Source organism: Thunnus thynnus, chromosome 5, assembly GCF_963924715.1.
Source record: "Thunnus thynnus chromosome 5, fThuThy2.1, whole genome shotgun sequence".
Classification (NCBI taxonomy): Eukaryota; Metazoa; Chordata; class Actinopteri; order Scombriformes; family Scombridae; genus Thunnus; species Thunnus thynnus.
Genome location: NC_089521.1, coordinates 26,647,439 through 26,661,797, shown reverse-complemented (window position 1 = coordinate 26,661,797; position 14,359 = coordinate 26,647,439). Strand labels below are relative to the sequence as shown.

The 14,359-nt window shown below is 39.4% G+C and overlaps 1 protein-coding gene across 1 annotated transcript; it reads right to left on the bottom strand.

Annotated features, from left to right (window-relative positions):
- Positions 1-573: 573 nt before the first annotated feature.
- Positions 574-14,047, bottom strand: snupn (snurportin 1). Its single transcript, XM_067590403.1, has 9 exons — positions 13,921-14,047; positions 11,839-12,003; positions 11,405-11,588; positions 11,006-11,110; positions 4,943-5,039; positions 2,638-2,735; positions 2,397-2,474; positions 1,813-1,893; positions 574-1,612 (listed from the first exon to the last, which is right to left on the bottom strand). The coding sequence occupies exons 2-9, from the start codon at positions 11,994-11,996 to the stop codon at positions 1,292-1,294; spliced, it is 1,122 nt and encodes a 373-aa protein (XP_067446504.1). The 5' UTR covers positions 11,997-12,003; positions 13,921-14,047; the 3' UTR covers positions 574-1,291.
- Positions 14,048-14,359: the final 312 nt, after the last annotated feature.

Genomic DNA, 14,359 nt, shown 5'->3' with positions numbered 1-14,359 from the left:
AAAGGTATATTTCTATTATGCAGTAACAGATATAAGGACAAAGCCCAGGCCTATATGTTAAAGTGCCAGTTGAATTTAAAACCATCAAGGCCATTAAAATTAGATATCAGCTTAGAAGGCAATCATTTCTTATATGCACTATTATAAATAATTAACAACAATAAATGTGTTCCGTGTTCAAGTGCCAGTTGAATTTCAACAAGGTCCACAATAGTCCATGCAAATATGAACAAATTAACAAGGAAAGATTCAGATTCACACATGGAAGACACAGAGAGAGAGAGAGAGAGAGTTCAAAGGGACACCTTTACCCCTCGCTGAAATTTAATCTAACTTTGGAGCGTTATTCAGCTTCCTGAAAAGCTAGCATGACATGGTTGGTACAAATGGATCCATTAGGTTGTCTAGTTTCATATGATATCAGTATCTTCACTCTAGCTTTGAGCTCGCTACAGCCTCTGAAAGACAGTAAAGGTGTTAAATATTTCAAATTAATGTGTTAATTTTGACAGCACTACTTTCAACAAAACTCTATAAATCCAATGACCAATTACTAACACAGGAGCACAGACAGCCAATAAAAAAACATTTATTTAGGAACATACACTTTAAAACACCTTAGAAGCAATTTTAAATTTAACATTAAATGGTAAAAGTCCACGTCTCTGCTGCTGTTCAGCATGACAGCATCTCACAGGGTCTAACCAGTCGCCTCATCTGTCCAAAACACTACGTGAAAATGCAGTCTGATAGTTGTAGAAGAAAACTGCTGACAACAATGAGGATGAGAAGTTTCTTATGTGAAATCTGTTTTAAAAATGCAAAAAAGACAAAGTGCGCAGAGCAGCAAAATAACACATGACCACAAAATGTACCAAGCTGCACCTTGCTCTAGATCTCACACAGTAAACCTCTCGTCAACATTTTTTGATCGTGTGTGACTACTCATGGTGTTGTGAAAGTAATCTGCATGACAGACTGTGACATAATAATCATAGTGGCTAAATATTGTCCAGTCATTCTCAAAGAACTAAATCAGTTTCTGAGTTTATCAGAAGTTTTAAGATGTAATTGGCAGGCTTGAGTTTTAGCCATAGAGGACACATATACAGCATAGCTCTACTAATCTGCACTCTGAGGGCGTCCTGAGCAGTGCCGGATTAGAATTAGCCATGCTTTGCAATTGGTCAGATCTGCAGAACCATTCAGGAGACATTCTAAAGAGCCATATGTGGGCCGCCATCATTCAGAAACACTGAGTTAGCGATTTGCATTTCTTTAAGCCTCCCACTCAGATCTCCATGTGTGCTTCCCTTATTGGCTTTTGATTCAAGAAGTTCATTGCGTCCCCACCGTCCTGGCTCGGGGTGGACAGGTACTCTAACTCATAGCCTCCACTTCTATTGGCGGGGCGGACTTCACTCGATGTTTTTTTGTGCTCCAGGATCTGCTGCAGCTGGTGGCTGGCGTACTCAGGCTTGGTGGTGAGGGCTCCGGTGGGAACCTCGATACCCAAGATGTCGGTGACCATGTAGGGGCGGAGCCAGCCCACCAGAGGGGTGCTGCCAGGGGTGTAATGGGTCTGCCGGTGGTAGAAGAGGAGACCATCCACCTGCAGCCAGAAATACAGAATTAAACTAATCAAAGTCTGATTAGAGGCAAACAAAATGTGTCCGTATCATATAAAGTTAATGAATAATAACACCTAGCATTTCAAGTATTTATATGACTAAAACTATGTGTAATGTTAACTACAGCAGCAGAGAAAAGGATTTGTGGAAAACGGATAAAGGACTGAAGATCTGTTCTTACGCTGAAGCTGTATTCAGCTGCCAGGGCTTTCTGAATCGATTCTGCTGTGCAGTCTGTGTTTTGGAGGCTCACAAACCGGAACTGTTGGACCAAGCAAAAATCAGTGCACCATGTTGTTACTTCCAAACACAATTTGTCTTCATGTCAAATGTGAGAAATTGCTTTTGCAATGGCAAGTTTACTCTACAAGGACTAAGCCAGATTTAGCCCCAACGAGGCTGTACCACACAAACGCTGAGGATTAGGAAGTGGAACTTGAACTCAAAGTTCGCTCAGATTTCCTCAAAGCACCATAATCTTGAATATTTGTGTGCAATAATCACTTCAGTGCACAATTAGTCCTGAAGACGGTAATGAGTTTGCCTTTAATTTTCCTTTTTCCTCGTTTCCCCCTAGGAGTTCAAGGTTCAAGTTCAGGACTCTATTTCTCCCGTATGGGGAATTCAAGTGCAGCTACGCATAAAGCACAACAAATACAAAAAGCAGAAACGATTGAATAAACATGTTACAGTGTCTCAAATAACAATACTAAGGAAAGAAAGAGCATGAAGTGGAGAGGCTCTGATCCTGGTGCTGTTACTCACAGGGTTGCGTTTGGCGATCTCTGATAGCCCGTCCGTCTCCTGGACTTTGGACTGGAGCCAGTAGAAACGGAACTGGGTCTGTTGATGAGAAAACAAGCACTGTAAACAAAAAACTCCTTTCCCAATCCCGAGCCAATGAGATGGCAACGTGGCAAAAAAGCACATCTGTGGCCCAGACTTTGCTACTTAAGCAATTAGACAAGCATTCCTGGATTGCTGGAGGATTAGAAGCCAGTCTTACCGTGCAGTCATAGACCGGGTGGCCTCTCCAGCACATGACGTCCAGGATGTAGTACGTTCTGTCCACCTCACTATAAATGCAGTCCAGGATTGTGTAGTCTGCATGGAGCAAATACAAAGGCCCAAATTTACAGTTATGTAGCATACACAGGTATAAAACATACAGTGCTGATTTCCATGCAAGTCCTAAAACTAGATAAAGGGACACCAATTAAACAAATGAGACAAAAACCTTATACTTGTTTATTATTGAGGAAAATGATCCAATATTACATATTTGTGCGCGGCAAAAGTATGTGAACCTCTAGGATTATAAATTCATTTGAAGGGGAAATTAGAGTCGGGTGTTTCAACCAATGGGATGACAATCAAGTGTGAGACTGGGCAGCTCTGCCTTATTTAAAGAAGAGAAATCTGGGTCTTCACTATCAAAGTCTGAGCTTCACATTACAGGTATGTGGAAGTGTGTCATGGCTTGAACAAAAGGAGATTTCTGAGGAACTTGGAAGAAGAGTTGTTGATGTTCACTAAGCTGGAAAACCATTTCTAAAGAATTTGGACTCCACCAGTCGGCTGTCAGGCAGATCGTGTACAATTGGAAGACATCCAACACCATTGTTACCCTCCCCAGGAGTAGTCAAACAACAAAGATCACACCATGAGTAAGGCGTGTAATAGTCGGGGAGGTCAAAAGGACCCCAGGGTAACATCTAGGAAACTAAAGGCCTCTCTTGCAGTGTCTACAGTCGATGTTAATGAGTCCACCATCAGGAGAACATTGAATATAAATGGTGTGCATGGCAGAGTTGCAAAGAAAAAAGCCACTTCTCTCCAAAAAGAACATTGCTGCCGTCTATGGTTCACTCAAGACCATGTGGACAAGCCAGAAGGTGATTGGAAAAATGTTTTGTGGTTGGTTGAGACCAAAATCGAACCTTCGGTTTAAATGAGAAGCATTATGTTTGGTGATGAGCAAAGACTGCATTCCAGCATAAAACCTTAACCCATCTGTGAAATGGTGGTGGTAGTATCATGGTTTGGGCTGCTTTGCTGCCTCTGAAGCAGGACAGCTTGCAATCATTGATGGAGCTATGACTTCAGAGCTGTACCAGCAAATTCTACAGGAAAATGTCAAGGTATCTGTCTGTGAACTGAAGCTCAACAAAAAAGTGGGTCATGCAGTAAGACAACGATTCTAAACACACAAGTTGCTCTACCAAAGAATGGTCAGAGCAGAGGAAATTTAAGTTTTGGAATGGCCGAGTCAAAGTCCTGACCTTCATCCTATAGAAATAGGCTGTAGAAGGACCTGAAGCAGGCAGTTCATGACTAGAAGCCCACCAACATCTCTGAGTTGAGACTGTTCTGTAAGGAGGAATGGGCTAAAATTCCTCCAAGCCGATGTGCAGGGCTGATAAACAGTTACTGGAAACGTTTGGTTGACGTTGTTGCTGCAAAAGGGGGTCACACCAGTTACTGAAAGCAAGGGTTCACATACTTTTGCCTCCCACAAACATGTAAGATTGGATAATTTTCCTGAACAAATGAATGAATAAGTTTAATGTTGTTGTCTCATTTATTTAATTGGGTTCCCTTTATCTAGTTTTAGGACTTGTGTAAAATTCTGATCACGTTTTAGGTTATAATAATGCAGAAATAGAGAAAATTCTAAAGGGTTTGCAAACTTTCAAGCAGCACTGTACATTATCATTTATAATCTCAACTACTATATCTTCTGGTATATTTGGCTGTGCAAATTACATTCAGGTTCTGTAAGAAGCTTTTGTAACAAAAAATTCCCAAACCATAGGAATTTCAAGACACTCAACAACCCCCACACACCACCCTGAGGACGGTGCAACAATGAACAACCAGTGCCTCGAGACATTTGAGCTACAAAGGCCAAAAAAACCTTCTTAAGTCAACAAACAGCAAATGACAAAACTGTATCTCTGCTCTAATTAACCCTTTAACACCCAGCTTTTAAGGTTGGAAAAATGTTTTGTGCATGACTTTATACACATTTATCAAAAAGTAATCCTGACATATTTGGTACTTTTGGGAAATTTGAGATCTCCACTAGAATTTAAAATAAAGTTTTATGAATAAATCTTCTAAGTTGGAAGTTCTTTCGATGTTGTTCTACATCTGAGGGAATATAACTTGAAACTGAAATAAATTTGTGTGAATGGGAGCCAGTGGGAGATCCTGCTGTTGGTGGAAAACTTTCTTATGTTGCTAAAATACCTATTGTAGGCGTTCATTTTAGTGAATCAGTGAGTTCCAGATAAAGCGGGTCCACCTACCTTTTCCCATGGCAGAGTTGTGTCTGTTCCCACCGGGCAGCAGGGAGGGGAAACGGTTCACACAGTAGCCGCTTTTAGTGTACGCTGCGGTGGAACCCTTAAAAAACCCAAAACAAAACATTAAAAACAGAGACAATATACGAGCAAGAGACAAATGTTACTAAAAGGTCAGATATTTGTGTATGCATAGCATTATGACATTATGGCACCTACTTTTGAAGCAGCAATACTTAGACATTTTGGGAAATATGCTTATTTGGCTTCTTGCTAAGAGTTAGATGAGAAGATCAATACCACTCTCATATCTGTCCAGTAAATATATTTATCTTAGACTGCAAGCACAAACGAAAAGCCTGGCTCTGTCCAAAGGTAACAAACTTTGAGACTGCCAGGCAACCAGCAGCTCTAAGGCCCCTTTACACTGTGCGACTTTGTGCGGCTGTTTGAGACAAAACTTGACAATTGTGAGAAAAACGTGATAAAATCTTTGGTCTTCGATTTAAAATGGTGATCCTGGATCGCACTGTGAGACAAAAACCAAAACAATGGAGGTGAAACTAAAAAGAAGTTTGTGTGACTTTGCCACATTTTCAAAACCTCTGCAAGAGGATGATGTGCCTCTACTTTCATACACTTTTTTCTGTTTACGTCACAGTGCTAAGATTCACCACATATTCAGCGCACAATCTGATAGCCTGAAATTGATATTGTGCAATCTGACACAGATTATGGCCAAGATTTCATTATAGGTGTCTTGCACATGCAATAAATGTACATTAACGCTGCTTATATTTACCGGACAGACATGAAAGGGATATCAATTCTGAGTTTTTATCAATTTAAAACTGATAAACTGATCTGAACTAAACAAACTGAAATTATTATCCCAATATCAATACAAATATCCTTCTAATAGATACAGTTTATATTACAATTAAACTCAGTTTGTTAGTTTTTAATTAAAATCTGCTTGGAATCATCATTTTAAACAACAGAATTAGATAAAACAGTAACACAATATGATCATAATGTCGTGAAACTATTCCACAATAATACTAAATTATCTCCCAGAAATAATTTATGTACATAATAACTTCTGTATATTCTATAGAGCTCCCTCAATGCAATTAAATATGGTATAAGGTGTAACTCATATTCACACGACAAACTGATGACTGTAATTGCTGGGGTCATGAGAATTATGGGACCTAAAAATGAGGTCATGGTTGAGAAAAAGTTTTTTGGTATAGTCCCAACAGGCATCAAGCCCCCACACAGTCCCAACTGAGCTGCACAGGAGCTTTGATAGATAAAAGAGATAAAAAACTTGGCCAACACTGACAAATAAATCTGAGCGCTTGCACGCACATAAAACTTGTCTCATTCAATTTTCGTCAAGCAACGGAAATCATCTGTTGTCTCCGTTTATCGAAGGATCTTCAGTTCTCCTTTTGTAAAGAGTGCAGAGCTGTGATGTTTTACTGATTTGTCGTCAATGAGGTCAAGATCTGAAATAATACATGAGGAACCAGATGACTGTCGGTGCACAGTCAATATGATATTATAGATGGTTGCATCACAGGGTGTGGAATGTGTGACACTGTTACAACAACAGGTTTGTGTGTGCCAATGGAGAGGAAAACTCTTGTCAAGAGCCAGTGCGACAATAGGATAGACAGTTACCAGTAATTGGTATCTAATGCTGATAAGCATTTTCAAGCCTTTTCATTGCTCATAAACCACAAGACTGATATATGGTGCGAGGTTAAAGAGGCACTTGTTTCACACCTAATGCTTCTGCAGAAAAACAAATGTTGCAATGTTGAAACAAAGTAAATTAGAAAAAAACCTCAAATTCTGACTACATTTCTCTCACAAGAACATAGGGCAGTTGTATTTTATGTCTTGGTGACAAGTTAGAAAATACTGTAGTGGATATTAAGGCTTAAAAGGGGGTGTGTTTGATTTGACTGACATGTCTGCCGTGACTCAACACTGAACTGTGGTGATGGCCACTTGCTTGAACCTCCTCAGCTTCAGTCTGGCCCCAACCTGCCTCTAAAATCTGGATTTTCTGCCTACAACTACTGGCAAGTGTAAATCCAAACTCCAGACTCTGAACATTTTCTGTAAATTGGGGGTTCCCAATACTTTTTTGCTTGGTGGACTGTGCAAAAAACCAATGGAAGCAAAAAAAGAAAGTGGTTGGGGGGGCCACAACCAAAATAATAAGTGAAATGTATGGCTATTATAAATATTATAACACACACAGATCTGGTGTTTCCACTAGTAACATTTTGCCATGGTGAGCTGCCACGGGTATCTTAGTGGGTCTCATTCTTCTCCCACTAAAATGGCACAGCTAGCCAACTGAGGCTGGTAGCCAGTTGAGGTGAAGAGATCCAAAATGTGAAGTTTGTATGGAAATACATCTTATCTTTATGGATTATATTGATGCCAAATAGACAAGAAGACTGTTGACATAGGAATCGAAACATAAGGAATCATTAATATGTCATATTTATTGAAGGGAGTTTGGCGTAATATTTTCCCTGGAGAGTGCAGGGGGCTTCAGTTTAATTCAAACTGCTAACGTATATTTTTTATGTTTTGTCACTACAGAAACACTAACTAACTGCTAAAGTATGATAAGGTTGTCTGACCTTGACTAATGTAAGTTATAGGTTTGATTAATGGTTTACAGTGTACTAATGTGTGTTTATATTTATTACTGACAGTATCTGATCAGGCTAATCATCAGCTTATTGTACTCAGTTTCTAACAGCAGTATGCAGTAAATGGTTGCCCTTTGCGTGTGTGTTTTTAAACTACTTTCCTGATTAAACATGATGTCTTTGATGGTGTTATTAATGACTCCTGATGAAACTTAAAAGCTCAGCATTCTCATTGTTAACATTATTCATCCAGAAAAAGCTAATATTTCTCTCTATAATATGACGTTCTCTTTCTGTCAGCTGCTGTGTCTGCAGTGTACTTAACTGTTTTTTCACACATGATTTCAGGCCAGTTAGAGGAGTTAAACCTGTGACTTTCTGCCTTTGTATAATTATCCAGGCTGCTGCTGTTTCTACTACATTTCATATAGTTTGTGGGGTTTCCAAAACAGAAATACTCCAACATCCAGCAGCTGAATGAAAGTGCTGTGTCCAGATAGTTAATGGTTGAAGGTGGTTTCTGTGGGCAGCTGTATAAACTGTGTAGCTGTTTTAATGTTGTAAAAATACCTCGTTTTTCACACACATCCTGGAAAATCTTAAATAAAATTTTTTTTATTTGTTAAAAAAAAATTGCAAAGTCTTGCAAATAGTGATCCCCAGTCTTTGCAACATCTTATAGTTCGTGACTAAACTCAGTGACTTATGACACATTGTCTTTAGATGTGAGAGGATGTTAGACTTAGTATTTTAAAAAGGCCTTTTCAAAGTCTTCCAGTGTACCGTAGGCATAATCCAACGCCTTGGTGACTTGCCTGGGAAGTACCGCCCCCTCCGGTTCACATTGCCCCACGGCAAACCTCTTGTTCCACAGGAAACACTGAGTCCTTTTATCTTCCTTACCTCTACTGAAGAAACTCTCCAGCAATCTCTAAAACTCTTGATGTTTTTGCTTTTTACTCATGTTAGCAAATAGCAAATGTAATAGAAAAACAGCACAGACAGACTGAGTAGCTAAGTGGGTGATGACTGACTGCTGTTGCGGGTTTGACAGGGAGAGATGAGGACAGTTGCAGAACAGACAGACTGTGCCAAGTTCAAGGAGACGGCACAAATATCCTATAAAGTTTTATTAAACGTATCTTTTCCAGGCAGCCCAGTAGCAAATGTTGTGAGGCCCAGTTACCAGTCCACAACCCGGGGACTGGGAATCACTGCTAGCAATGACACACAAAAGACATTGGTATCTTAGCTAAATATAGCCCAAGATGGAGGAAAAATTTAAGAGATAAAAAAATTTTAAAAGATACCCTCCACACATTATTTAAGACATAAAATGCTTTGATGTGAGTAATAATTTGCATATTTTTGCTTGCTATTTCTTAAATTACATCTCCTCTTTGATAAAGCTTATAGTTAAGGCCGGCCAAGGCTTGCCTTGGACCAGCCCATAGTTATGTTACTATAGACCTAGATTGCCAGGGGACTTCCCATGATGCACTGAGTTCCTCTCTCCTCCTTTCACTCGCCATCTGTACGCATTCATGCCCCATTAGTGCATGTTACTAACTTGGCATCTTCCCCGGAGTTTTTGTTTTCTCTACTATTATTAGTCACATTTCTATTAGTATTATTGTTATTATTGTTGTTGCTGTGCTTCTCTGTGTCTCTCTCTCCCCTCTCCCCCTCCCTCTTTCTCTCTAAACCCAACCGGTCAAGGCAGATGACCGCCCACCTAGAGCCCGGTTCTGCTCAAGGTTTTTTCCAGTTTAAGGGGAGTTTTTCCTCGCCACTGTTGCCACGTACTTGCTCATGGGGGAATATTGGGTCTCTGTAAATTAAAGAGTGCGGTCTGGACCTGCTCTATGTGAAAAGTGCACTGAGATAATTTCTGTTGTGATTTGGGCGCTATATAAATAAAACTGACTTGACTTGAGTTGACTTCCTCATTGAAAACACAGAATCTGTGAATATGCAAATATGGTTTGGTTCAAAAGTTTAACTGGCGGGACACAAGATGTCTCCTACTTCTCAGTGAATATGCACTGGAGGCTTCAAGTTTCCAAATCACACTTGTGAAAGGATTGTTTAGGATTGGCTCTAGACTACTACACGTAATGTCACGAATCCTGCTCATAGATACATGCTTTGAATTTGGATTTAAGGTGAGCACAGAGAAACTTTCCACCTTCAGCAGATGAATGTGAAAACAGCCTTCTAGTGTCAAACACTATACATACATCATTCTGCACGGTAAATCTCAGAAATGTAAAGTGCACTAACAGTAAGCCAAACACTTTTTTTTTTAAAAAAGGGGGACTTTTAAAATTAAAACGTTAACTCCCACGTGTCACGAGAGGCCTTTCCAGCACAAAACCAGACTTCACGTCATTTATTCTTGTACCACAATCTAATGACATAATTCAGGTTTAGATGAGAGTAACCATAACTTCTCTTATTTCAAAATAGGTGAAAAGGCGCAGTGGGGCTCAACACAGTCATTGCAAAACCGGTGTGGCTTGTGTACGTGCATTTGTGTGTGTGTGTGTGTGTGTGTCTAGTGCACACAAACACACGTGCTTTTGGTTCTTCTTGTTTTTCAGTTTTCCTCAACAATACCTCAAGGGTGTCAAACCCCTGTTCTTGTTTGTGGTCATGTAGCAGGTTTACAGTAAGTATTGCAGTATTTATTGATGTTTTTTTAAATGAAATGCCAATAACTACATACACAGCTGCATATTTTGTCCCACAGTCACCATTTTGGTAAAAGGGCTTCACATAATGACTCAGGCTTAAAATGATTCAAATTGTATGATTCATACAGTACTCATATCACACCTTAGATACAAGGATCAACATCTTTATAGTACTATGAAATCACTTCAGCTTTACTGCTTTCGTCATAGATTCAGGAAAGTTTTTATTTTTTCTTAACTCTACGCCCACGTTAATTTATTTTGTGTAGGGTTGCTCAGACTGGTTGATTCATCTTACTCACTCATTCTCCCCAATACCAAGAATGCAGAGTTGAATTTACAAGCAATAAAAGTGAAATACAGTAATCCTCTCAAAGTATTTATTCAGTACAGCCATGATAATGCATTCAAATTAGAAAAAGGTCCTGACTGCTGTTAATCATCAAATTTGGAAAGTGGTAAGACTTTCGATCATGACTGGAAGATGACATATCAGAAACAGCAGAGATAAGAAACTAATTCATCAGTTAATAAGAAAACTCTTAGTTGTCTTTGACTGACGTTGCTACATGTGATGAATTCTTAATGTGGTACCTTTAAAATAATTACCTGCCAACTCCTTGAATTCTGAAATTCGGGAAGAGGAATGAGAGCTCAGGTGAAACAAAAGAAAAGCAGTGAAAGGTTCTTACCTTGGAAGCAACAATGAGAGATCTTTTCCCGACAGGACAGACCACCATCATCCAGTCAGTGTCCAGTTCTGATGGCACATCTACCAGCCACTCTGACAGCATGAGCTGAGGAGGAAGAGGAACCTAGTAAACAAGCTCTGCATTTCATCTTCATTGATACTGCATTCAAGAGTCAAAGACTGATTACGGAAAAGTCTGTCAACATCCAAGAAGCTTGTACAAACAGAAGTACGTGATTTATTAGAAAGTCTCATGCCAGGGTCAGAGGACTGTAATTCTAGAGACTCAAGCGCCCTCTGCTGGCAAAACTGAAGAATGCAGCTGTCAGGAACTTGACGTGCTGTCCTTCACACATGAATAAGAGTGACATCTCTGGGTAATAATACGTCAAACGCTAACCTGGTTAGCATAATGTTTTGGCAGCTTCCTCCTCTCGATCTCCATCTCCTCTTCCTCTGCTTTGCCATCTTGCTCCCGTTCCCCCTCTTCTTTTTTCTCCATGTCCTCCTCCCCATCGCTGTCTGCTCCTGTCCAGTCCCCATCAGCCAGACGCCGTGCATGGTTGACATAGTTTAACCTTTTACTGAGATAAAAAGAAAAGTTCATGCAGACGCTTTCATTGTGGCGTTATTTCAGAAATTAATACATCCGTGCAATATGCCTGTACACAAAACCCCCCCCCAAAAAACATGAAATAACTGAAATTTCATCCTGAACTGACACCAGTAAATCTAAACCTCAACTAATCAAACAACAATTAGGGCAACTGCAGCACATTTTTCAATGAAAGTATCATTTGTAACGGACAAATACTGAAATGTTCAGACATTTACCTTTTCTGTAGGTCAAGGAAGCGCCGGCGTCGCTCGCTCTGCTCCAGCACGCTGTACTTGCTCTTGTACTGGGCCAGCCGAGGGTGGGGGCAGGCCGTACTGTTGGGCTCCTTGGACACAGCAAAGCTGGCCGAGAGGGCTTGGGTCAGGTCATCCATGGGGACTCTGCGAAACAACGCAACAATGAATATGTAATGTGCTTTTTAATGTACTTCCCTTCTTCCACCCACTTATACTGAAAGACAAGGTGGCTGATGAATTCATGACTAAGCACTATGCAGATATGAATATTAAAATAATGTCATTATTAGTGTCACACATTTTATACATTCATTCTAGTTGGAGCAGTTTGCAGTAGTACTAGGCTACTTATTTTAAGCATAGCTCTAAACACCTCAGATATATTATAGACAATGTTTCTGTTATGTTATAATGCATTTTGGGTGGGATTATAATACTGGGATGCAGGCATTTTTTGTGTTCATGTCACTGTATTCTTGTTTTGCACCATTTCATCCCAGCTTGCCTAAAACATCTGAAACTGAAAGCTTTTCATAATGTAGCACATACATTGAGAATATAATCCCTTGTTGCTTCTTCCCTTTCAGGTTATGATTTCTGCTTGAACTATCCAGTCTCTTCTAGATTTGGGCTGACAATTATTTTTATTATCGATTAAACTGTTGCTATTTATTTTTTGGACAGCTTAGTCTATAAAATGTTAGTAAATGGTGAATTTCACAATTCTCACACTCTCACAATTTCCCAGGCCCCAAGGTGACATCAAATGGCTGTGATTCAAATGGGGGTTTTTTTCATCCCCAAAATATTCAATTTACCATATCAAAACAGGCAACAGCAACAAATACTTGAATTTGAGAAGCTGAAACCAGCAAATATTACACATTTTTGATTGATAAATGACTTTTGTTTTGGAGATTGGACAAAATAAAATCATTTTAAGTTGGGCTCAACACTTGAGATAGTTGTTTTCCATAGTTTTGACATTTCATAAACCAGATGATCGATTCATTAAGCAAAAATATAAACGACAGACTGATTAGGGTTGCAACTAAAGATGATTTCCATTATCGATTAATCTGTGGACTATTTTCTCAATAAATCATTATGTCTATAAAATGTCAAATTGTGAAAAGTTTCCCAGAGTCAAAGGTGATGTCTTCGAAAGTCTTGTTTTGTCTGATCAACAGTCCAAAACCCCCAAATATTCACTTTACTATCATGTACAACAAAGAGTATGAAATCCTCACATTTGAGAGGCTGAAACCAGCAAAATTTTTTGCCATTGTTGCTTAAAAGAATGACGAAAACGATTATTCGATTATTAAAACAGTTGCCGATTAATTTTCAGTCGATCAACTAATCGACTAATCATTGCAGCTCTAAAATTGATAATGAAAATAATCAGTGGGTGCAGTCCTGCAGATAGTTTCCTGTAGAGGGATGAGTTACAGATCAATATTCTGTGCAAAATATCGTGATAGTATCATGAAGTAAGCACAAAAACATCTAATTTGACAGTCATTGTCAACATCTGGATATGCCTATTTGCTCCTGTCTGTTTATCCTCAACCAGTGGTTCCCTAAATGACTCCCAGTACAATGTAAGACGCTGAGAGGGCCTCACTTGGTTAGTTAATTTCAATACTTTTCCATAAGTCACACACTGAACTGTGACAAAACTTAGCGAACGTTAACTTAACGTATGTTGACAGCAGCTACGTTTCACCCACATCAACCTTCGCACAAGCTATAAACACATACGACAAACACACTGTAAACGGTTAATAAACCTTCATTTATCTCCTAAGGCTCTAACAGGCTTTTACGTTAAAAAAAGCCCGGGGACTGCTAACGATACATCTAGCCAGCCAGTTAGCGGTTAGCATTGTGCTAAAGCTGCTAGCATACACTGGGCCGAAAATCCCTAGCAACAGTGGTTCTAGAACGTTACGTAACTGCTAACATTTCTACTTCCTAACACATAAATATCAGGTGCAAATGAAGCGCTGGACATGAGTTTTGGGCTGATAATAGTTAATAAATTAGATAAATAGATACCTTGGACATGCAGGGAGGTTGAAGCCGAGGCGTCACGCTGTCATCTTTCCCACCAGTGGCGACTTTTAGTTGGCCGACTAATGGCAACAAACTAACCCGGAGTGTTTTGCAGCAGCAAATGGAAACACTGAAAGTGCAAACTATACATAACAATGAAATAGAAATACATTGTACTAATACCACACTATGAAAATACTCAATTAAAAGCCCTGCATTCAACATTTTACTAAAGTAAAAGTACATAAGTAAGCATTAGCAACAAAATGCACTAAAAGTATCAAAACTAAAAGTACTCATTATGCAGAATGGCCTCAGTAAGTGTCCATTACATGTTATCGGATCATTATTATGAATATATTAACATATAAGCTGTATATTGATGTATGCTAGCCGAGTTGATTTGAACAACTTCATGCACTATTTGGTGATATAATGTATC

What these genes read in the sequence shown, in the direction of transcription:
- snupn (XM_067590403.1), bottom strand. Translation starts at nt 11,996, where the DNA reads ATGGATGACCTGACCCAAGCCCTCTCGGCCAGCTTTGCTGTGTCCAAG. An exon ending in CAACTCTGCCATGGGAAAAG is followed by an intron (nt 2,736 to 4,942) that starts GTAGGTGGACCC and finishes TGCTCCATGCAG; the next exon opens with ACTACACAATCCTGGACTGC. An exon ending in ACCCGGTCTATGACTGCACG is followed by an intron (nt 2,475 to 2,637) that starts GTAAGACTGGCT and finishes TCTCATCAACAG; the next exon opens with ACCCAGTTCCGTTTCTACTG.